The sequence below is a fragment of the Enhydra lutris genome, unplaced genomic scaffold (assembly GCF_002288905.1).
Source record: "Enhydra lutris kenyoni isolate GAN:26980312 unplaced genomic scaffold, ASM228890v2 scaffoldscaffold68, whole genome shotgun sequence".
NCBI classification, from domain to species: domain Eukaryota; kingdom Metazoa; phylum Chordata; class Mammalia; order Carnivora; family Mustelidae; genus Enhydra; species Enhydra lutris.
This window is the reverse complement of record NW_019154152.1, coordinates 4675858-4700766: the sequence shown is the minus strand read 5'-3', so window position 1 is coordinate 4700766 and position 24909 is coordinate 4675858. Positions and strand designations below refer to the sequence as shown.

Here is a 24909-nt window from a genome sequence, read left to right as displayed (position 1 = left end):
CTCCAGAGAAACCACTGCCTCATACATATCTGTATCTTTCCTTGATTATTCCGACACTTTATGTGCTTAAGGATATGATTTTGAAGACCCACTTATGAGGTAAAGTAGAATGGAAATGATAATGAATATGACCTTAAGTTGAACTTACAGGCATTTCAGGGAGATCATATGCTAGGACTAGAAGCAAAACTCCTCTACAAGTGGAAAAATACTTTCATAGCCCGCTATACTGAGTGACTGGGCCTCACCACAAATCCTGGAGCCTACAATTATGTTAGAAAGGTTAGATACTTCTCAAGGCCACTGGCACTCACCCTGCTTGAACTGTAATTGGTGCTTAGATAGCATCACGGTGTCAGTACTTGGGGGCACTGTGTGTGTGTCTGTGTGTCTGCATGCCACAAGGGCACCTGCTGGCGCTAACTGCTTGAGGTCAAAAAACAATCTGCCCCTAAACTGGGGTTAATTATCAGGTCTACTGGAAGTAGAAAAGAAGATATAAGCACTTTTTTTTTTAAATTCTTCAGCCACAATTTAAGAAAAAAAATCAGACTGACCTGACCTGAATGCTGGGTTGATTAATATGTAGAAAGCCACATTTGGAATCTGACATTAAGAAACATGGTAAAAATACCTATTTAGATCCTCTGCCCATATATATATATTTTTAACCACTGAGTTGTAGGAGTTCTTTATATATTGTGGATACTAACCCCTTAACAGATAGATGATTCGCAAGTATCATCTCCCATTCAGTAGATTGCCCTTTCATTCTGATGTTTCCTTCACTGTGCAGAAGCTTTTTGGTTTGATGTAGTCCCATTTGTTTATTTTTGCTTTTGCTTCCCTTGCCTTTGGAATCTTCTAGGAATTTTATAGTTTTGGGTCTTACATTCAAGTCTTTAATCCATTTTGAGTTAATTTTTGTGTATGGTGCAAGATAGTGGTCTAGTCTAGTTTCATTCTTTTGCATGTAGCTGCCCAGTTTTTCCATTTATTAAAGATTGTCCTTTCTCCATTTTATGTTCTTGGCTCCTTTGTTGTAAATTAATTGTCCATATATGGGTGGGTTTACTTCTGGGCTCTCAATTCTGTTTTCTGAAATGTCTTCTTACCATAATGAGAGACAAAGACCTGACTATATTTGCATGACAAAATATGGTGCTTAGATTCCCAGTAAAAAAGAAAAATTATACTTTCTCCATTTAGTCCTATCTCCCAAGGACTCAGTTTGTCTACTTCATTGGCATTTTTTTCCTCTTTGTCAATGAGACACCTAGATTCTTCTGCTATAAAATACGACAGCGGTCTCCAAAAAAGCACAATCCACATGCTTCCTTCCCCTTCTGTTAAGTATTGTTTTGTTGTTTTAGTATTTTTATTTTTTGAGTTTTAATTTTTTATTTTTATTTTTTGAAGATTTTGTTTTTGCATGTACATGCATGAGAGAGAGAGAGAGAGAGAGAGAGAAAACAAGTGAGTATGCATGCATAGAAGCAGGGGTAGTGAGGGTTGTAGGGGAGGGGCAGAGGGAGAGGGAGAAGTAGACTCCACTGTGAATAGGGAGCGCAATGCGGGGCTCAACCCCAGGGCCCAATGCGGGGCTCAACCCCAGGACCCTGGGATCATGACCTGAGCCAAAGGCAGATGCTTAACAACTGAGTCACCCAGGTGCCCCATCTTCCTATGTTTCCTTTTAGAAATTGTATAATGTTAGGTCTTATATTTAGGTCTGTGATCCCTTTTGAATTAACTTTTATATTGGTGCTAGATGTGGATTGAAGTTGGTTTTTTATTTGTTTGTTTTTGCATCTGGAAATCCAACTGTCTAGCACTATTTGTTGAAAAGACTACCCTTTCTCTATTGATTGCTTTTTCGCCTTCATTGAAAATCAGTTTTCCACATATTACATATAGTGTGGGACTATTTCTGGACTCTATTCTGTTCCACTGACCTATCTTTATACCAATTATCACACAATCTTGATTACTGTAGCTTTATAATAAAATCAGATAGTGCTAGTCTTCTGATTTTTGTTCTTTTTCAAAGCTGTTTTTTTTTTTTAATTTTTAAAAAGATTTTAAAATTTTATTTATTTGACAGAGATCACAAGTAGGCAGAGAGGCAGGCAGAGAGAGTGGGGGAAGGAGGCTCCCCACCAAGCAAAGAGCCCAATGTGGGGCTCGATCCCAGGACCCTGAGATCATGACCCGAGCCGAAGGCAGAGGCTTAACCCACTGAGCCACCCAGGCGCCCCTCAAAGCTGTTTTGGCTATTCTAGATACTTTGCATTTCCATATGGATTTTAGAATGAGCTTGCCAATTTCTACAAAATAGCCCCTGGTAGTTTGATTGTGATTGCTCTGAATCTTTCCATCAATCTGGGGAGACTGACATTTCAACAATATTGAATCCTCTGACCCATAAACAAGAGGTATTTCTTGATTTATTTAGGGCTTTACTTTCTCTCAGTAATGTTTTGTAGTTTTCAGTGTCTAGGCTTTTAACATATTTTGTTAGATTTCTTTCATGTTTCTTGATACTGTTGTAAAGATAATAATTTTTACATTTTAATTTTCCAATAATTCATTGCTAGTATGTGGAAATACTAGTGATTTTTGAATACTGATCAGGTATCCTGTAGCTTTGCTAAATCCACTTATTCTAGTAGTTTTTTGTAGATTCCACAGACAACCATGTTGCATGTTAATAAAGATAATTTCACTTCTTTTCTAATGTGGATGTCTTTATTATCATTATTTTCTTGCCTTATTGCATGGCTAGGACCTTAATTTAGTACAATGTTGAACAGAAGTGGTGAAGTAGACATCCACATCTTGTTCCTAATCTTAGAGGAAAAGCATTTAGTCTTTCACTGTTAAAATAGAATGATGTTAGCTGTAGGTTCTTAAGAAATAGATACTATTTAGAGTTTGAGGAAATTTAAATATACAGATTTAAAAGACAATAGCTATGTGAGGTATTTTAGTTTTGTTTTCCATTATGGAGTGAAACCTGCCACTTTTACTTATAAGAAAAGGCTCTAAAATGGAATTTGGAGAAACATGAATTTATAGGGTCTTATTTTTTGCTCATGTGTCACTAAGTACTTTATAAAATTTAAAGGCCCATAAAATAAGCTATGACTCAAATCCCAGGAAAGATCAACATTTTGGGAATAAAATATAGTAAGTTAACATTGGGTTTTGCTTTCAAGAACTAGAAATGTTAAGCTACAAGAGACCCTATAATAGAATGGTATCAACGTTGGAAAAACTGTGGGTATGACAGACACAGCCTAGAAAATAGGTAACTAATGTTAGTTTTTATTATTTCAAGATAAAGATTTAACAAACATTAACTGTGCAGTCTCTACTGTGCCGATCGCTTTACATAAAATTTGTGATCCTTCTGATAGCCATCTAACCACGTATCTATCTAGAAACCAAAGCACAGAGAGGTTAAATAATTTATTAAAGATCAAAAATTAGTAAGTAAGACTGATATGTAGACACAAATTTACTTTATGGGCTCAAAATATTAAAAACTTAAATGTAAAATTGCTTTGATATAAAACATGTTGGGTTATGTCAATTTCTGCCAGTTTTCAAGTGAATGGGAAGTGGCAGACACAGAAACTTTGAATATACCATTAAGCCATTAACTTCAGTTATTTTGCCAGTATTAATGGATAAATTTTGGAATAACCAAACCGTGTGAGGGCAGCTTAGCTTCTCACACATGTGTTCACAAGGAAAGTTCCTATCTTCAAGAGATGAATAGTTTTTCTTTTTGGAATAGGACCTAGCATGGTGCTGGCATGTGTAACCGTGAGGAGGACTGTATCACACAGCCAGACCAGAGAGAGTAAATTTACAACTTGAATAAGCTTCAAAGCAAAGTTGTAACTGTTACTTGTTTTTCTCAAGGTAGGAAATAATGAAAAAGTTCTAAGAAACACTCAAAGATTTACTCTAATGTTGACATAGAGGAGATACTTTCTTATACTTCATGTTTTCGTTTATATTATACATGTCTGGTCCCCTGGTATTATATTTTAAAAATAAATTTTAGGTAAAAATTTCATTTTGTATTTTGGATGTATTTCTTTTTGAATTTGGTTCAACTATTTTAAGAAAAGGAAGCATCCTGTAATGATATCATTTGAACTACGCCAATTTCTTTTAGAAACAACAAAAAATTTGCCAGATGTTGTTATTATGAAACAGTGATCTAGCATTTATAATTCATCTGACACCTGGACATACTGGCATAAACAATGGCTTTTTATATGATGAGGCAGTTCTAATTTAAGATCAGTGCTTCATCTGTTTTCTTTGTAACTCTATTAGTACTAATGGACAAGTCTAGGCAAATTTCCATAGACTGCCTTTTGGCATTCAGCATGTTAGAAATGGTTAATAAGCAGTGAACACATTCCACCTGGGAGTTTCGTTTGCTGCTGCGTAATTTCATTGTTTTTTTTTTTTTTTTTTTTTTTTTTTAAATGTTGTTGGACCTGGCTCTGTTTTGTGCCCCTGAGAGACTGAGGACAGCAGTAATTCAAATTGTCTGGCAAAAGTTGGAGACATGTAAAGCACTAGTATTCACTTGAAAGGTATTCAAAGAAGGCGTTTTCTAATGCCTAAAACTAGTATGTAGGAGATGATGAAACACTACCTTATAATTAAGTCAGCAAGAGTCAGAAGCACTATTTGTTAACTACAGTCTTCTATAGTCCTCTGTTTTTGAATGAATAAACAATCCCTATTCAGCACAAAGTAATTTGCTTCACCAAAGCTGATACCTATCATGGCCAAGCATCCTTTAAATACTGCAATTAAGGTCATATGCTTGCTTTGCCATGACTTGCCTCCACTCAGGTTTTATGTGTGAGGGTACTAAGGCAAAAGAGGGTTCAGGCAAATTTTTAAAAATTCATACTTTAATTTAAAAAATTTTAATGTAAGGGCACCTGGGTGGCTCAGTAAGTTAGGTGTCCAACTCTTGATTTCAGCTCAGGTCATGATCTCAGGGTTGTGAGATCGAGCCCTGCGGCAGGCTCCATGCTCAGTGGGGAGTCTGCTTTCTCTCTCTCTCCCCCTCTGCATCTCCCCCCGACTTGCGAGCTCTCTCGCTCTCTCTCCAAAATAAATAATCTTTAAAAAAATTCTATAAAAATTTTTAATGTGGCACAACCAGATTTAAATACATACTAAAGGAGTCTTTAGGCCCTGAACAATATTATTTTCTACAGTTTGTGAAGCATTCACCTACAAATCACTAAGCTGTCACTAAGGCTCAATTTATATAGAACATTTGAATTTTAACTCATTATTTAAAATAAGAAGTTACGGGACGCCTGGGTGGCTCAGTTGGTTAAGCAGCTGCCTTCGGCTCAGGTCATGATCCCAGTGTCCTGGGATCGAGTCCCACATCGGGCTCCTTGCTCGTCAGGGAGCCTGCTTCTCCCTCTGCCTCTGCCTGCCATTCTGTCTGCCTGTGCTCGCTCTCTCTCTGACAAATAAATAAATAAAATCTTTAAAAAAAAAATAAAATAAAATAAAATAAAATAAGAAGTTACTAGAAATTAAACATACATCCTAAGATGTTTTAGATAACATTATATGGTTTGAGCATCTATTGTAATGTATTCTAAAGACAATAGGAAAATAATTTATACTTCACTTTTGTTTATATTAAGTTACTTTGTTTATACCACTTAAGGGGTACTCACAAAATACAGGTTACTTTCCAATTCTAGACTACTCACACTCCTACCTACCCCCAACAATAAAATATAAGTATTCCATATCAAGTAATTATTATTATACTTAGGGTAGAATGATGTTCTCATTTTCAAGAACAATATGTCTTCTATGATAACCTCCCATCTCTTACTGATGGTGAGTGGATTCTTCTCCTGACTCTCATGTTAAGGTATGCAGAACTCTGCAAGTTGAACATGAATATTTAACATATCTATCTATTTATTTATTATTTTAAAAGATTTTATTTATTTATTTGACAGAGAGAGATACAGGGAGAGAGGAAGCACAAACAGGGGGAGAGGGCAGAGGGAGAGGAAGAAGCAGGGAACCTGATGTGGACTTGGTCCCAGAACCTGGGATCATGACCTGAGCTGAAGGAAGACGCTTAATGACTGAGCCACCCAGGAACCCCATTTAACATATTTAATAGTGCATTTAACTTAAGCCAAATTAGGCCATATACACTTAGCCCCCTGCAACTCTCCCTTAATTAAAGGAAAGGAATTTCTGAAAGACAAAAAACATAAAAGGAGGTAGGGAGAATGGGAAGGGAGATAGTAGCATGTCGAGAAAATTCAGTACATTTATGAACAATGGAAAATAGAAGGAAGAATAGCAATAAATGACAGAAGATGAGAAGCTATATTGGGATGCTTGTAGGATGAAATGATTTGAGAAGGTAACAGCTTGCCCTGTAAACCCAGAAAGGCTCAGGACTCAGAGGTCCAAGAGCGGAGAAACATATAGAGGGGAGAAATGGGAGCGAAAAATGAGGACTAGGTGTAGGTCTATAGAAGAAGTGGTAAGATCTCCAGGGTCCTTTCCTACTCCAGGTAGTAATGTGACTGCCTCCTTGAAAGCAAGGGATTAGAAGTCTGTCCTCTGGAAAAACCAAACTTGATTGAGCTCTGGACTTGGGAACAGCACGTACAGCTGGGTTAGTGATGAGGCTTGAAACTGAAAATAGCATAGATAAAGAACAAATCTACACACTTAAGAGGGATCTCCCCGGACCTATTTCCTGCCCTATTTCTAAAGAGCAGACAGCCAGGCTTGTAAGTATTCTCTGGGCACCAGACTGACACATTTTCCTCTGGAGAAACTAGATAGCTGCTCTTTTCTTTTTCTGGAACTCCAGTTAACTGAAATGTTAGACTTACTAACTAAAATTTTGTTTTTCAGATTCATTGATATCCAATTTACACATAATAAAATTTCCCTATTTACAGCATACAGGCTGATTGATTAGCTTTGGTCATTTGTGTAATCACCACCACGATTAGGACTGATTAGTTACCTCATCTTAAAAAGTTTGGTCATGCCCCTTCATGGTACCTAACCACTGGTCCCAAGTGACCACTGATCTGTTTTCTGTCACTACAGTTTTGCCTTTTGTAGAATTTTCTATAAATGAAATCATATAGTGTGTAGTTGTTTTTACCTGCCTCCCCATACCTCTGCCAGTAATACTGAGAAATAAGTGACATACATCACTGTGTAAGTTTAACGCAGACAGCCTAGACAACCTAGTTAATAAGCAAGACAGTAAGAAGTGCTTTCATGAAGAACTCATATGCTTTCACCCATCTAGACATGAGAAAAAGATGCTTGCTCCTCTCCCTTGGTCTCAGTTAAATTTTCTGTTTCAGAGACAATGGACTCCAAATGTCTCCCTCATCTATCTGCCAAAAGGAGTATGAAAAAAAAAGGCTCATATTCAAATAGTAAACAAATACACCATCTGATGCAAAGATTTAAAATGTAAGCTCAACCTTGTGACCAGCTTCTCCAGATGCTGCTCGGACAGAATTAATTGAAATTACTCAATAGATTTTTTATTTAAGAAGCTCACTAGAATAATCAAAAACAATCTCCAGAGTGTGTGAATGTGGGGATGGGGTGGGAGGGGATGGAAAGTCACTGCTAATGGGTATAGAGTTTCTTTTTGGAGGGGTAACATGTTCTAAAATTGATTATGGCAATTATACAACTCTGTGAATATGCTAAAAACTACTGAAATGTATATACTTTAAATAAATGAAAAATTATGTAGTGAATTAATAAAGCTGGTCAAATAATTAATAGACTAAAAAAGTGAAACAAAACAAAACCCACACACCAAGCTGGCCTCTTTAGAAGACCCAGTTTCAGTACTGGTTCCTGAAAACATTCCCACCTCTCCTTCCAATATACCTGAGGCCAATTTATTTCAAAGAGGCTCACTGTTCTGACAAATATGCTCGACATGCCAGAACCCATTCATTGTTGTGGTGCAGATGAAACAAAGCTGGAAATGTCAACCTAGCTTTTCTTAGGCCAATTTAGCAAACCCAGTGCCCTGCAATTCTCAAGCCCAATTCTGATTCAGGCCGCATTAGGAAGTTTTTACCTGATGTGCCTGAGAGGAGGGTTGGAGGGAGCCTAGAGCATTTGCATCTCCCCCAACCCCTGCTCCCACTGGATCTGAGTGGATTATATACTTGGGTTTCTGTCTGGTCTCTTGATTAGCCCTGATTAGGTCACTCAGTAGAACCAAGCCAGTGTTCTCAACCTCACAGGCTTGTTTGATTGGGCCCTGATTCTTTCTCAAGGGTTAGGCGCTACCTTCTATATTCCTAGGCACAAGATAAGGTCCTCCCACACTGGGAAGACCACCTGCTGGATTCCAGGCCCTGCCATCATCTAGAGATTCCGGCTGTTCTACCATAGAGCAAACCTTCCTGGACAACAAACCCAAGTGTGCTCCTCTTCTTGGGAGATGATAATTTAGAGTGCTGGCCACTTCACATGGGGGCAGCCCAAAAGACAACTCGGCTATCCGAGTTTCAGAAACCAACAAGTTCTTTTCCTTCTCTATTCCCAGGAATCCACTGCTAAGATTTCAACAAGTCTTATGGCTGAGTCCATCAGAGTCATGACATGAAGATACCCGGCACAGCACTGCAATGTGCGATAAATGCTAGTTCTTCTCTTTCCTTCGTATCAAGATCAATTTAAGTTTGCTCTACTTACCTGGTGTACGCAGTCTAAGAACTGCAGGAAGACTGGAGTAAAACCACTACCCTGACAGTTGAGGGTCAAGCTGCTCCGCTGACTGAATTTATGACCAAAAGAGAGCCATTCTTTTTCGACCAACATCCGGAAGCCTTCAAGTGTCCTATAAAAGGGATCACTGAGTAACTGAACCAGGGATGTCACCTAGGGCACAAGCAGGATGGATATTTCATTACTTTCAGTCCTGAAAAAATTTCGTTACTAAGACAGATAAAGTCACCTCAACAGCAGATTTGTTCACTAACTGCCTCAGAAGAGCCAATCAAATTAATTCTGCTAACTTTCCAGTAAAAATGAAAACTCAAATTCATTTTGGCTACATGTTTTCTTTCAGAGAATTATGATTGTAATCTTTACCTGAACAGTTTGCTGACTGTAGCCCTCTCTTAGAGGTCAATTAATAAGGCTAGAGGATCAGTTCAAACCTATTATCTATTTTCTGGCAGGTATAGATTAACGTCTTACCTAGTTTATATTTATACTTTTTTTTTCCCCACTCTGGAGTGGGTAAAGGAGGAGCTTATTGAAAGCCAGGGAAAGGACTGACAAAACCCAGGAAGGATGGCCCATGTCCTACCCTCTGATCAAGGGCTCCATTTGTGTGCTCACACGGTGTGTCTGTCATGTGGGCGCCTGCGGTCCTGGGCCACAGGACCAGGCTGTGTAGCACCTAGAAGCTCAGGGCACAGAGCTTTCTGATGGACACTAAGTGGTTTTTAACACAGGACTTTCTCTATCTATAAACACATTAGTCATTATACAAAAGATTCATCTGCAGAATTTAAAAACAACTGAATTTAAATATAAATCTAAAACTGAGTGTATAAAACTATGTTTTAATAGTTTACTTGCGCAGTGATGTCCCAGCCTTCCTCCAAACAGACCAAAACTGAGGAACCATTCTCAAGTACTTCTGATACAACCACAGCCAGCTGCATTATCCTGTGAAGCTAAGAGATAAGAAAGGAGGCCGCAATTAGACCAGGCACTTTCTGAGCACCACAAACAGACCCATTATCAACCTTAGATAATGAAAGGAGTTAGAATAAAGTACATGGACAAAAGAACCACATAAGTTTTAAGTGCTTAAAGTTCTTTGTCAAAATCAAGATGAAACAATGACTTTAAAAGTAGACATGATTTAAAACAATGTGTTCAAATGATAGACAATGAAATAAACTGACCGTACATGATCCCCCCCAGGAGAAGAGCTAAAGAATTCCATACAATGGAAAAGACAGAGTCTAAGTGACTCTACCAACAGTTATTGGACTTAAAATGTGTTTTCCTATGATGTAGTCAGTTCTAGTTCAGATACTCTTATTTTCCTGTAATTAGATAGGAGGACTGTTGCACAACTCTGTGAATATACTAAAAAGCACTGAACTGTATACCTTAAAGGGCTGACTCTTATGACAAATGAATTTTATTTATTTATTTAAGATTTTATTTTTTTTATTTGACAGAGGGAGACACAGCGAGAGAGGGAACACAAGCAGGGGGAGTAGGAGAGAGAGAAGCAGGCTTCCTGCTGAGCAGAGAGCCCAATGGGGGGCTTGATCCCAGAACCCTGGGATCATGACCTGAGCTGAAGGCAGCCACTTCTTGATTGAGCCACCCAGGCGCCCTGAGTTTTATTTTTTTAAGAAGATACTCTTGGGGTGCCTGAGTGGCCCAGTTATTAAGAGTCTGGCTTCCGCTCAGGTTGTGATCCTAGGGTCCTGGGATTAAGCCCTGCATCAGGCTCTGCAGGAAACCTGCTTCTCCCTCTCTCACTCCCCCTGCTTGTGTTCCTTTTCTCGCTCTCTAAAAAATAAATAAAACCTTTAATAAAATTTTAAAAAATATAAAAGACACTCTTATTTGTCCGTACTGTGTAGTCAATGGGAAGAAAACTCGTATTTGTGCTTAGCTTTTTAAGCCGTCAACAGAATCAAGTCCCTAATGTACAACTAGGTTGTGAGCAGAGCATATAGATTCAAAACTGATTGTGTATTATAGTTTAAGACTGTATTTTATGTATCATTTGATATAATTTGTAGGATAAATCCAACTGTCAACTAACATAAAACAAAATACCTGCACCCCCCCCATCCCATATTTTAAACAGAGCTGGGCTACTTTAAACCCAGGAACAAGGCACATGTGCTCTCCAGCATTGGGAAGCTCCTCACTCACTGTTCCTATAACATAGCTACTGTCTTGGGCTTAGCATTTGCCCTGAGTTAACTTTGTAAATGCCAATATCCTGAGCAGGGCGATATTTTCCGCTATTTTTTGTCACTAACTTCTGGTATGGATTCACTTTGGAGTAAGAAGCAGAACAGAGAATGTACCAGAAAGAGACAGGTTGGGTGGTGGGAACAGTTTGGGGCTAGGGCTCATAGCTGAGGGACAGAATGGAGTTTTGATCAGCTCTTCCATGGGCATTCAAAAGTATCTTCAACTGTCATAATAGGCATTAACACATCCTGATCTAGGTTTATAGCTAACTGTTTATGTGGCTGGATTTTTTTTTTCCTCAATAGTTAGAGTATCTCGAGAACAGTCACTGCCCTGGGTACTCCCATTATTTGCTGACTTATGGAAAACAACTCTTTTTCCTCCTTAAGAGAGGTAGGAAGCTTGGAGGCGATAGGAACAGGGGATTAGCGGGGCTGAGAACTCCTACAGGGGGCAAAGGAATAATGGGCATAGCATTAGTGGCCTAAAGACAAGGCTGAAGGGTATACTGCAGAGATGCTCTTAGCCAAATGTCTGCATCAGTGTCTAAACCATGCATGTCATAAATACCTCTCTTCTGTGGTTTGGAAGAAAGGAGGGCTATGTTGCTGGCATACCTATTTCTCCTTAATTTCTCAATAACAGTTTAATTAAAAACATCCCAAGCTTGACTGAGCTGAAGAAAGGATATGCAGTTTTTCCTAAACCCCAGGGAGGCTTTAGGGCTTCCAATATGACCTTGGTGGCTGCTCTGAGGAAGAATCTAAAATCTAGACACATGGAAAAGACAGACACACATGGGACGTGAGAAAGTAAGAGGGAAAGGTTCTTGGAGTCATCTAGAAATCACATTCTGTCCTGGATCCTTACTCTGCTGACAACAGAGAAGGATTCCTATAAATATTTGTTGATTAAATTTATTACATACAAAAAATTTCCATCTAACAATAAAGACTTCCTCTTTAGCGTCCTATGAAGACCAAGTTTTTTTTTTTTTTTAAATTTTATTTTTTTAAACATATAATATCTTTTTATCCCCAGGGGTACAGGTCTATGAATCGCCAGGTTTACACACTTCACAGCACTCACCATAGCACATACCCTCCCCAATGTCCATAATCCCACCCCCCCAACCCCCCTCCCCCCATTAACCCTCAGTTTGTTTTGTGAGATTAAGAGTAAATTATGGTTTGTCTCCCTCCCAATCCCATCTTGTTTCATTTATTCTTCTCCTACCCCCAAGTTTTTAATGATAGAGAGAAGAGAGCCCTGGGATGAAGAATTCTAGACCCATCTTCTAGATCACATGGTTTCCTGGAACTGAAAAGCCTTTATGGAGGGCATACAGTAAGGGGAGAGTGTCAGGTGGTAGGGGAACACGATATATTTTCCCCTCAAATTTCAATTCTGTATATACAATTGGACTTCTCTTTCCTTGAGTTATAAGATAAGCTGTTCCAGACATTACCTGTGGGAACCACTCAGAGTCTCCCAGGGCTTTCAGGAAGGTCACTTCTGAGTCGGTAGGGATGGTGCTTGGGACACAAGCCCTCATCAATTTTTTAAAACTGGCTTTAACTTGTCGGATGTCATGAAATTCAACAGGAACAAACTCACAATTTAAAGCAAATTCTAACTTGAAGTTCTGTGGGTAAAGATGCAGAGAATTAGGCAGATGAAGTGCTAATACGTAAAAGAGCAGTTTTTAACAGGGCAATACTTAATGATGTACAGTCAGTTGAGGCCAAGTAGCTACAGAGGTTGCAGAGGTGAAGAAAGTCAATCTTGTGTGGCTAATGTGTCAGTATCCCTGGAAAGAGCCATTCGGTAAGGTCTTGTGGTTTGACTTGGCTTGCTGTCATTCTGAGAATCTGGAGAGACTACTGGTAGGTTGGAACCTGATGGAATTTATAACAATATATATAAGCCAATTGTAAGGCCATGAACCTGGAAGTCTAAAGAGGAACCAATGACACGTGGACAGCATGATTAATCCAAAATTGTAAACTAAATCTCCCCAAGATATATACTGTAATAAAAAGGTAATATGCTGTTGAGTTCCAGAACTCTACAAATTAAAGTTTGTAGACATACACATATTTCTTATTATGCAAGTAAAACAAAGTCATTGTGAAATGAAAAAGAAAGTAGAGATAAACATTGGGAAGGAAATAAAAATCACTACCTCACTGCCCTAAGACTACTGACATTGTAGTTACTCTTTTAGAGTTAATAATACAAAATTTTACATAGAGTAAAATCTGAAAGATTTTGTAATTTCTAGCTTGGGACAATATTTTTTCTACTCAATATGACACATGTATCAATCTATTTATTTGAATATTTTTATTATTTATAACTTTAATCCATATGGAATTTATTCCACATGAGGTTGTATCTACTATTTAAAAATGCTAAACTGATGGCCCTTTGATCTACTTTGTTTTGATAATCTAGTTCTGCTTCTGAAGATTTAAAAGTTCTCAACCTTTTCATGCCTAAGAATGAATTAGTTTTCTCACATTCTCTGTGCTTTCTTCACATTCTGCCAAAATTACTCTATTGGATTATTTGCTTTTCTGAGTAAAACTGCTTTCTGGAGATTGGGTGTATAACAGTGTGAATGTACATAACACTACTGAACTGTGCACATTAATATGGTAAATTTATGTTATTTGTATTTTATCACATTAAAAAAAACTGTTGCCAAGGACTTATGCATAGGGTCTGTTTAATGTTTTATACTGGTTATTTTAGAGTATTTTAAAAAAGGTATATCAAAGTTTTAAACTAAAAAGCAAAAACTTGGGGCGCCTGGGTGGCTCAGTGGGTTAAGCCGCTGCCTTCGGCTCAGGTCATGATCTCAGGGTCCTGGGATTGAGCCCCGCATCGGGCTCTCTGCTAGCAGGAAGCCTGCTTCCTCCTCTCTCTCTGCCTGCCTCTCTGTCTGCTTGTGATCTCTGTCAAATAAAAAAAATAAATAAATAAATAAAATAAAAAAAATAATAAAAAATAAAAAGCAAAAACTCCTAATTCTTTTTTTTTAAATAGCATTTCTAATATATATTAAGGAAAAGAAGTTCCAAGAAAAAAGTTCCTTTGTCTTAATAATTCCTCTTTTAAAAAGGAAGCTACCCTAAAGAAATAATCTAAAATGTAGAAATAAAACCCCACGGAATTGTAACTGAATAAAAAAATAAAAAACTATATGCTTGTAAATGTGACTGCAATTTCACATATAGAAGATAAATGTAAAAATACAACAATATGGGGTGCCATGTAGTGATTAAACTAATTATGAAGACTATTATACAACATGGAAACATGTTCTTGAGATAAGAACTTAGAAATATACATGAGTTCTTATCTGTTAGTCTTTTTAAAAATTTGTAGTAGATAAAAGATAGTTTACTTTCCAGGAAAACCTGGTTCCTTTCTATTTCTCAACTCTACATGAACTAGGTATGCTTATCTTATGGACCAGGAATTATCAATCACAGTGTTGACATAAACTACGTTATGAGGAATTTGATTCTAAGTATAAGGTATTAGAGTATGTAAACTGAAAAAGGTAAATAAGAGCAATTCAGGATTAATTAGAAAAGGTCTTTCTCTACTTGCTTTCCCATATGTCTCCTTTGTGGAGAGAGGAAAGTGTTGGGCTGCAGCTAGACAGGATGTGGCACAGATCAGACAGTGTATTTGTACACTGTACAGATACAACTGAATAAATAAAAAATGAAAGCTTGAATGGAATATATAGAAATCCTAATAATTACTGTGCTGAGATGGTAAAATTTTGTTTTTAAAATATAATACTTTATGGATAAAAGGAAGAAAAAGCAAGAAGGAAGAAGAGAGATGGGGGAAAGGGAGGGAGGGATGGAGGGAGAAAAAGGAGGAAGATTCGCAAGGAGTCAGTCCTTCTTACTCAGATATGCAGGAGCACACAGCTCATCTGAGGACTGAGTGCAAAGGCAATGGCAGAGGAGAGAATTTAGGAGAGAAAGCTTGGAGAGTGATTTAGGTCATGAATAAATGGTGTGCTGAAGTGTGGAAAGCCTGTGCTCTGGGAAAGACACTGATGCCAAAGAGGCTGGACAGGCAATCCTGGGTTACTGCTGAAAGTGTTCCAACTATTTTCTGGTTATAAAGTTTCCTGCTGTATCAGAAGACAGAAGTGTGCACACTTAAAAATTGAGCATTACCCAGCAGTTTCACGCCCTCTCCCCTAAAGGTTGTGACTAAGTGATTGCAGCAGGCCTGGCAGTGGGAGAAGAGCGAGCAAAGCCAGCTTGCCAGAGAAGAGATGACTCAGTCCCTGGCATCTTGAGAAGCAAGCATGTGGGATCCTGCTCAGAGCCCTGGCTCCACAGTTCAACTGAAGGTCTGTCTAGATTGCCCAGCGCTGACTGGAGCACCGGGCTAAAAACCATGAGGGGATTTCTGAATTAACAAATACTCTTATTTCCCACAAACCTATCAGTGGTAGTGAAATTTATTTTGTAATGTAGGCATTGCTAAAACAAACCCGAGGAATAGATGCTTTTGGAGGTAGAGACTATCTTTACAACTGATAGGACCTGAGCATAGTCCTCAGCTCTTCAGCATAATCATTTAAAAGTAAGAAAAAAGTTGATTAGCATCTAATATTTTGCAATTTCTGACTTGCTTTAGGACATGTATTTCTGTATCTATAGCCTTGCAGAGCTTTTAAAAAAAAATTTTAGCTTACAAAACAGTCTTGGCCCTCCCTTGTCTCCATATGCGGTGCCATAGCCTTCTTTTCACTCTCCTACCTTCCTGTAGCTTTTTTTTTTTTTTTAAATCAATAGGGATCTATTTTGCCTGGGGCACAGATTCCTATGGAAGCTGAACTAAGACAAAGGAAAAACACAACCTGAAAGAGCCTCGTTTATTTTTTGTATGTATACTTCCTAATACTCCTGATGTTTGACTTTTTAAGCAATTATGAGTAAGTATATTTAGACTATATACATATATATGAGCTAAAATTTGTTTGAGTCTGATTATTAACTCCAGGTTAAGAATCTATGCTGTAAAACAAAATTTCTAGAAAAACATGTTTGAGATAAGTTTTATAACTGCCTTCATCTACCTATAAAGCTTCCAAGTGAGAAAAAGAAATCTTACCCTTAGTTGCGACTTTTCACCAAATATATAAAGGGCCGCTTGGCGTTTTGAGAGCTGGTTTTGCAGGTAGGTGCTGTTACTAAAGGAGGCCGAGTGGTCCCTGCCTGCCAGCCGGGCACCAACATCAATGAAAGATGTTGGAGAGCTGATCAGGCGAGTGCTAGAGCGAAGACTTGCCCATACACCTTCACAAAAGCCAAAATAATAGAGTGAGATAATCTGATGTGGGAACGCCACTGAATAGGGAAAAAGATGCATGCTCTGTAGGTACAGTTTTAGAGGTAACAGCAAGTTAATTCATCTAAGTAATCATGGATCATATTGGTCATTTGTAGTTTACGTTTGCAACACATAAGCATTATTCAATACAGCATTTTCAAATCACACAATCTTAGGGTTGAAGGGACCTAAGAAATCACCAAGTCAATCCTATTTTTGCATTTTGATATAAAGTCAGTATTTATAAATGAATGCTGAGATCATAAATAGAAAGAATGCATGACACAGGGAAACAAAAAATGTGGGGAGAAGGCAACAATGAGATAACACAGAGTGACTCAGTTTCTCAGGGTTTCATGAAAGATGTAAGGAACACTCCTCTGCTTTAGCCAATCAACACAACAAGAAATGTACATTAAGTAATAAATTAGAACTGTACTACACCTACTAAAATCTGAGGCTGGATTTAGAGTTAATATTTGCATGTCATGCCAAAATGACATAATTTTAAACCAGCAAATATTATATTATTATCTTTTTGTCCCAGTATCCATGAAAAATGGTAAGAAGTTATAAATTTAGTAATTTGTATTTCACTGATACTTAGGAGGCTTTATTTAAAATTTCAGTCAAAAGCAGATGTCTTCTAAGGGAAAGGCCAAAGCTAAGCTGCTAGAAGAATCTCATGTTATAATCTGACCTTACTTATGTTAATTAGAAAAATCAAGAATTTCTACATGCAAGTGAATAGTAAATATTCCATATCCAAATACAAAGGCAAATACTAAGCCTCAAAATTTGACTAACACTGTAGTACCTTCAAAACAACAGATCCTTAGAAATGTCCATATGGTATTCATGCTGGTGATGGGGTCATTGGGGTATAGGACACTGCCACTGCTTCTCTGAAGTGAGATTTCTTCTCTAGATATAGAAAGGCTCTTTGAGAGGCTTTAATATTTGTCAATTATTAAATTAATCCATGTTTCCAGGTGACTGGAAGTCACCATAATAATGTTTGTCTCACCTGCTTCTCTCTTTATAAACATTTATAGGGTTAGGAGACCTGTTCCCAAGAAAAGGTTTTGTAGGTGATTTCTGCTTAACACGGATGAATCTTTCTATGTAACCTATGAGTTCATCTTAGATATTATGGCAAGTGTTTATAAATGGAATCACAGAGCAAATTCAGAATGTGGATGAAAATAAAGGACAGAGTTTGACAAATGTGAAAAAGTGACTTGTAACAAATATGCTTTCATATGAAGATGGTTAAAAAGAGTGACACATCAGGACAGATAATACAGTACCTTGATTATGGACTCTTCCCTTAGTTGAAGATTTGGGATTTGACTGAGTAAAACATTTATCTCTGTACCCATGCACTGGTAAGTGAGATTAAAGACAGAAGGAGGAATGAAATGTAGATAGCAGCAAACAGAGCAAATTGAGTAAGAGAAGAATTGGTTATTTAATTTTTGAAATTAAGTTAACATAGGGGGAAAATGTAAATATAATAAAAGTAGAAAATATGATTAACAAAAAGCTGCATAGTCACACAAAAAGGATGAACTGAGCGCCTGTTAAACGAAATGTCAGCACCTGATTATAAGTATTATAAGCACAATGAAATGGACAGCACAGCAGAGTGCCACAAACAAATTATACCAAATGGAATAAGCTTTTGAAGATTGTCATTTGGTGAGAACGAAATTTATATAATAAAATTAAGTAATTGGGGGTGGGGCATAAACATTAGGAATGCATTGGTCCTAGTATTTAAGGAGGCTGATTGGCAAATGCTACGTGTTGTACAACACGCTCATTCTTTGAGCAAGGTCATCACATCAGGAATGAAGCTCTAGTCACCATTTGGAATAACTAAGGGCATATTTTTGCAGTAGAGCATCAAGCATTGCCACACTAGCTTCTTTTTTTCCTTTTCCTTTTGAAATTATGTTTATTTTTAATAGATGGTACGAGCAGCAAAAATTCACGGTCCTGTGACAATCCCCAATGCCACTAAAAAATACAGCTTGGGATGACTGAAATAATGACTTCTCCTAAAATCCCTACTTGCACCAAAATGATAGGCAGTATTAGAGATAATACTTTTGTAATTTGAGTAATATTGTTTTTTCCCTGACAGAAAAAAAGTGCTCCATGACTGTGGCAAAATTCAGCTGGTAGTAATAGTTCTGTTATTTCCTAAGCAAAGGAACTGCTCAAGTAAATTAAGGAAAATGATTCTGCATTTATTCAGGATTGAAAATGTTAACAGCAGTAGTAAGCTATATGTTGCAAAACTGCACATGATGTAATTTGATAAAAGGAAAATCATTAGCAGTGATTTTTCATTTCTGCCTCACTCCTTTCAGAGCAGAAAATGAAGGGCATTAATGGCTTTAGTGGCCAAAGGAATTCAGAAAGCTAAGGGTTGTGGAGGCACTGGCTGATTGCACACGAGGAATTCTATTGCAAGACAGAACAAAGACCATGGGACAACACGGTAAAGGCACAAGGCCTCCTGTGTGCTGGCCAGCACCTGTCCTTTCTGCTAAGATTTTGAGCTTTCCTAAAGGAATATGGGATCCTAAGTGTTAGGGGGAAGTTTGACTGGTTGGTTCCTGATTCTGAGATATTGTTTCCTGAACATCTACCACTTTTGTATGTCAGTCCCTTTGCCTGGAACTAATTCTCACACTTCTTTACCTGACAAACTCCTTACCCCTCAAAATCCAGGAACAACATGAACTCCTCTGAAAGTATTCCTCACTGTCCCCAGGGTTGTAGAGAGCTCTATTTGAACTGTGATCACACTGCACTATGATTATTTTGCACACTATATGCTACTAGATTTTGTGCTCCAAAGGGTAGGGACCTAATGTATTTATTCTTACATCCATGCTGAAAGCCTAACATATCGGCACTAAAAACAGTTGTTGATTATTTTCTTTTTGAAAATTGATACATTTGGAGATGCTGTGGTCCTTCTACTGTACCTTCAACTCTGATTACTTGCCCCCAGAGAATGAAAAAAGGGGTATTAACTAATAAAAAAAATTAAGCACTTCCCCAAATAGAGGCTCATTAATGAAAAACTGCCAAGTGTTCATCACATAGCAGAAAATCAACAATGAGCAAATGGCCTGTACTGATATGGGGTCAGCAGAGGGCTTTGAGAACTATAATCCCATCTGGCAGCCATGTTAACCAAGGGCATTACACCCCACCTTAGTGGTTTTTGTAGTCACTTTACTAGGTCAAGTCGGTATTTTTAAAGAAGTGAAATAGATTAGAATTTGAAAATACTATGTACGCTGCATGTGGTACAGATGAATATTATTTTGTGAAACTTCTATTTTAGTATTTACACATTTTGCATTGTGCTTAGTGTTACCTGATACTTCTATATTGTAATATAATATTAATTATATTTTTAACTATGAATCACGATCAAAAAAGTTTGTAAGTTGTTGGCCTAGACCTAGAGCAGATGCCTTCTATCTTCTTGTGTGAGGCCTGTAAGGAGCAACCTGGTTTAAGGTAATTTAAATGCAAATGTAGATTTCCTCCCATTTCAGTGGAGTATTAGGCAACTATGACTAATAACCACCAACAATCATGGAACTAACATTGAGTTCCTATTATGAACCAGTTACTAAGCTAATTGCTTTACATATATTATTTCATTTATTCCTCATAACAACTCTAAAGCTAGATACTATTTACTATCTGTGCTTTACAGATGAGGACATTGAGCACTAAGAGGTTTCTTAAATTGCTTAACGATCACACATTAAGTGGTAGCACTGTGGTCTGAACTCTCAGTATCTTGTCATGTAAGCAGCCATGTGGACCTGGAATTGTCCAGCAGGGTTTGGCTAAGCACACTGCTTCAGGGAAGAAGTGGTATAGCCCATTCCACCCATGGGAATGCACCCATGTTCAATATGAGTGTCTCCTAAGCACTGGTACTGTTCCCTCCACTCTGTTCAGGCCAAAGAAGAGGAAAGAGATGCTTGGGTTGGATGTGGGGATGGCTCTGAATTTATCAAGGTGGCCTTACGCCTAGCACAGTGCATGAGGTACACGCTGTATTTAGTGAATGCTGCACTGAAATGGACTGAACCATTGCCAGTACCAGCTATGCTATTTGCTAAGTGATCTTGGCCAAGTCACTTCATTTCTCAGAGCCTCTTAAAGTATGTATCCTAGAGATTACTATAAGGATAAACTATCACATGTAGAGAAACTCAAAGGGCCATGGAATAATAAAGGATGAAAAATTAAAAGGCTGCCTCCATGTGACTACTTCTTAAATACACTGAACTGTTACATTTTTGTATTTAAGAGGCAGTAGCAATTTTATTTTTAAAATTAATTAATCAATTTAAAATGGGCTCCACAATAGGCCGGGTTTGAACTGATGATCCTGAGATTGAGACCCAAGCTGAAATCAAGAACTGGACACTTAACTGACTGAGCCACCCAGATGCCCCTTTCATGACATTTTTCTAGTCAACCAAATAATTTATCTAAGTTATATGTGCTTTCTCCACAGGGCTCACAAGTGATTTTAATTTTAAACGAAAAGCAATGTGCTTTATTCACTTCTTCACTGTTTTTCAACTGGTTCTTGTTTAAGAGAGGTTGCTTCCCTGCCTTAGGAACTCATCAACAGGCACACAGAATGCAAATCGCCCTGACTGAAAAAAGGGTGATGGAGAAGGTGGAGGTCAATCTAAACTCTTGTTCGTCATGAGTGAGAAAGGCATACGGTGAAAATAACCTAGAAAAAAACCAGGACCCAAGACCATGACAACGAAAGGAATGCAAAGATAGCAAAAATGCAGAGAAAAGGAAAAAAGGAGAAGTTCAGAAGAAAGATTTAGAGCTAGGAGTCTCTTCCCACACAGGATAGATAAGGAACTTATGAAGAAGTGGTGCCGAGCCATCTGGAAAAACGAAGAGACTATCACTGAGCGTAGGTACAAGGAAATGAACTATTTACAGGTTGTGCAAGTGTCTATACCTCATCTTGCCCTGGCCTATCTGAGTGTGTGTCTGCCTGTCACGGTCATGTTAACAGGGAATCTTCTAAGACTCCCAAACTTGCTTGCCCCAGGCCATTCCTGCTACTCTGTGTGAGGAGGAATGATACTGTTGGAAGAGACAAAGGAAGCAGCTTTAGGGATCAGAGAAGAAGTTGAAGGTGCCAGGAAACAACACTACCTTATTTTCCAGTTAACCACTGGGACCCTGGAAGATTTGGGAGGCTTTGGGAGAAAAGAATGAAGAGATGGAATAAAAATATAAGATTTGCATTTCTGGATCCTAGTTTAAGATGCCAGAATGATGGGCAAAGAAACTGTTGTAAGGGAACACACTAAGTTCACAGTAATTTTCAGAAGAAAATAATTTCAAATTATTACACAAGAACCAGTTAAGGGTGTCAGAAATAATATTATGGCCTCACTATGCATAGAATGGGTCAGAAACAAATTAAAGAGGAGATTTTGACCCTAAGAGGTAAAGATAGCCTTTTAGGTACCTTTGAGAATAGTGAAGAATGAACTCATGACTAGACTGCAACCGTAAATGGGGATCCCCTTGCATAAAAAAAGCTGAGTCTGAGGCCAACATTAAAAAAGAGAAGATAATGTAGGTGAAACTTGGTGAATATCCATGAGCCTTAGGTACTAAGATAGAAGAGATAATTTTGTACCTGAAATTTATATTACAAGTCATCTGGCCAAGCGGAGTAACAAATAATGTGTTCTTGATGAAGTTTACAAAGGCAAAACTCAAGAGCAGAGTGTGGAATAACTGCTGACATGCCTTGCTGACAATATAAACTTTCAGATGGTAAACAGAACAATAGGGGGAACTGCAACCTTGAGCCAAATTCTGACAGGAGCTCTTGGCAACAGAAATAGCAGGCAGGAAACTTAGGAGAGAGTCACTGTACTATTTTTTAGTTCAAATTCACCAAGAAATGGTAAGAGTGAAGTATGTATCTTAAACTTTAAAACAGTGGTATTTTAAAAATTCAGAAGAAAGCTTTTTATGACTGTTATGGGTTAAACTATATGCCTCTGCTCCAACTCCTATGTTGAAGTCCTAACCCCCAGTACCTCAGAATGTTATCTTATTTAGAAATAGGGTTATTGCAGATATAATCAGTTAAGATGAGGTCATATTGGAGGGGGGTGGGCCCCTGATTTATATGATTGGTGTCCTTATAAAAAGGGAAAATTTGGAGCCAGACACCCAGGGAGAACATCATATAAAGATGAAGGCAGATATCTGAGTGACACTTCTACAACCCAAGGAATGCCAAAGATGGCTAGCAAACCACCAGAAGCTAGAGGAGAGGCATGGAACAGATTCTGCCTCATGGCCCTCAGAAGGAACCAATCCTGAAAACAGCTTGATTTTGAGCTTCTAGCCTCCAGAAAACTGTCAGACAATCATTGTTTAAGACAATCAGTTTGTGGCACTTTGTTAGAGTAGCCCTAGCGAACTAATACAGTGACCTTCAGGCCTGAAACACTAATTCAGAAAATGACTGAAGAAGGTTGAAAGCTATTAAGAAATCCTGCATTTGCATGATGTTCTGATGAGGTAGAAAAAAAAAAAGTATATGACTGCCAGGAGATGTGCATAGTAATCTTGGTCTTCATAAAGGGAAAAAGTGATTTTTGTGAAATAGAACCTTCCTTTATGTTGATTCTGAACCAAATTATAGAATGGATTGCTAATGGATAATTTATGATTACTTAGGAAAAAGCACTAATCCCTATAATGAGTCATGGTAAACTAACCATATAATCTTTTGTGATATAGTTAACAGTTGAGAAAAGTGGAAAATATAGAATTAAAAAGATTGACAGAGATTTAGAAATATGGGTCAGGAGGGTTTAAGTAGGACTTTTAACTAGTATATATTAAAGATAATCTCTTTCTTCAGGGAGGCTTCTAAATTATTTTGATGAAGACTTCTGCCCTTGGGTCTGGGTTGTTCAATATTTTTTAAACAACAAATTACACCACAACAGAGATCAAACTGATGCATGATAAGAGGCTAATATACAGGTAGACAAAATCAGGATCCAGAGTCTAAAATAATAGCCCATATAAAAAAAGATGGAATTTTGTAGATACAGTCCATAGTATATTTAGGTTCAAAAATCAACCCTCAAGGCTAGTACTATATACTGTTAAGAACAATAGCACAGGCTAGGGAAGAGACTCACTTCTCTAATCACGTACCAGAAGTGGGCCCCTATAGACTGCAAAAGAGAGGGCTGATCTTACTACCTCCATCCTGGTCTACATGTAGAGCCCTGGTTTAATGGAGGGAGAGCTGGGTGCCAAGACTGTTTCTTTGTCTGATATACTAAAAATTGCTACATAAGAATGGTGGCACTTACGTTGAGGTGGGAAAATTTCTCAAACGAGAGTGAAGGCAGTGCATATCGTTACGTACTAGATACTCAGAGAATATTTTTTGAATAGAAAAAAAAGAACAGCAGCACACGGGAAGATATTTCAAGTGATATTAATGTCAATATGGGTCAACCTAGTGATGGGGCCATCCTCATACCTAACGTAATCTGAGGCTGCAGGAGTTCAAATCAATGGAACTCACTGGGTGACAAAGATGGTGAAAAGAAGGCAAACATTCGAACTGGGGGTATTTGGAGTTAAAGTTCTCAGAGCGAAAAGATGATACCAGCTTTTAAATCCAAAGGGCTGTGGTGTGGAGATTAAGATTTAGAATTTTCTAACTTTAGTGGGCACAGAGCTAGGGCCAATATGTAAAAGTTACATAGTGGCAGATTTTTAGATCAATATGAGAAAGAACTTTCTAACAATATACAGAGTTGCTTACAAATGCAAGGGACTACTTTTAGGAAGAAATGAGTTTCCCATTACTGATGATGTTCAAGCAACTTGGATCATTCACTTGGTATATTTTCAAGGGGATTCAGCACTGCTGGAGTGAGAAGAAAAGCCCAAGATTCTGTGAATCCAGTGGGAAGTAGATTTTTACAATCAAGATACTTGCTTTGGAATTTCCTCTGAAAAGTAAAAGAATCTCACATAATCTCCAGAGACCAAAGTGGACCACCTCTGGAGTTAAAAGAGCAAATACAGGCCTTTCTCTACTTCTTTATGCCAACAGTGAAAGCCCGGAGGAAGAAAAGAGTAACCTGAATATCATTCTCTCTTGTTCCCTAACCTAGTATTTCAGAGAACAGGAGTAAAAATTACAGGCACAGGGGAGGCACAACTCTCTGGGTCTCGTATTACTTCTCTCTAGCTGCTTCTGCTCCGTGATCAACTTTTCTACCCTGCAAACCTGAAGCACTGTAGGTATTTGCAGGGCTGACCATTTAGACACATTCCCCTTTTGTCCCGTGATTTCCAAACTCATCAATACCTAAGATTTCAGCAATTATTATGCCTCTTGTTCCAGGA

General features: G+C 38.0%; 1 protein-coding gene across 1 annotated transcript in view; it reads right to left on the bottom strand.

Moving 5' to 3' along the window:
- LOC111159403 (SET binding factor 2) overlaps positions 1 to 24909 on the bottom strand; it is a 501856-nt gene that overhangs the window by 16505 nt on the left and 460442 nt on the right. The window contains exons 29-32 of the mRNA XM_022521837.1: positions 16204 to 16388; positions 12518 to 12694; positions 9675 to 9776; positions 8785 to 8970 (exon numbers count right to left, since the gene is read on the bottom strand). Coding sequence (XP_022377545.1) covers positions 8785 to 8970; positions 9675 to 9776; positions 12518 to 12694; positions 16204 to 16388 — 650 coding nt within the window. The remainder of the gene's footprint in view (positions 1 to 8784; positions 8971 to 9674; positions 9777 to 12517; positions 12695 to 16203; positions 16389 to 24909) is intronic.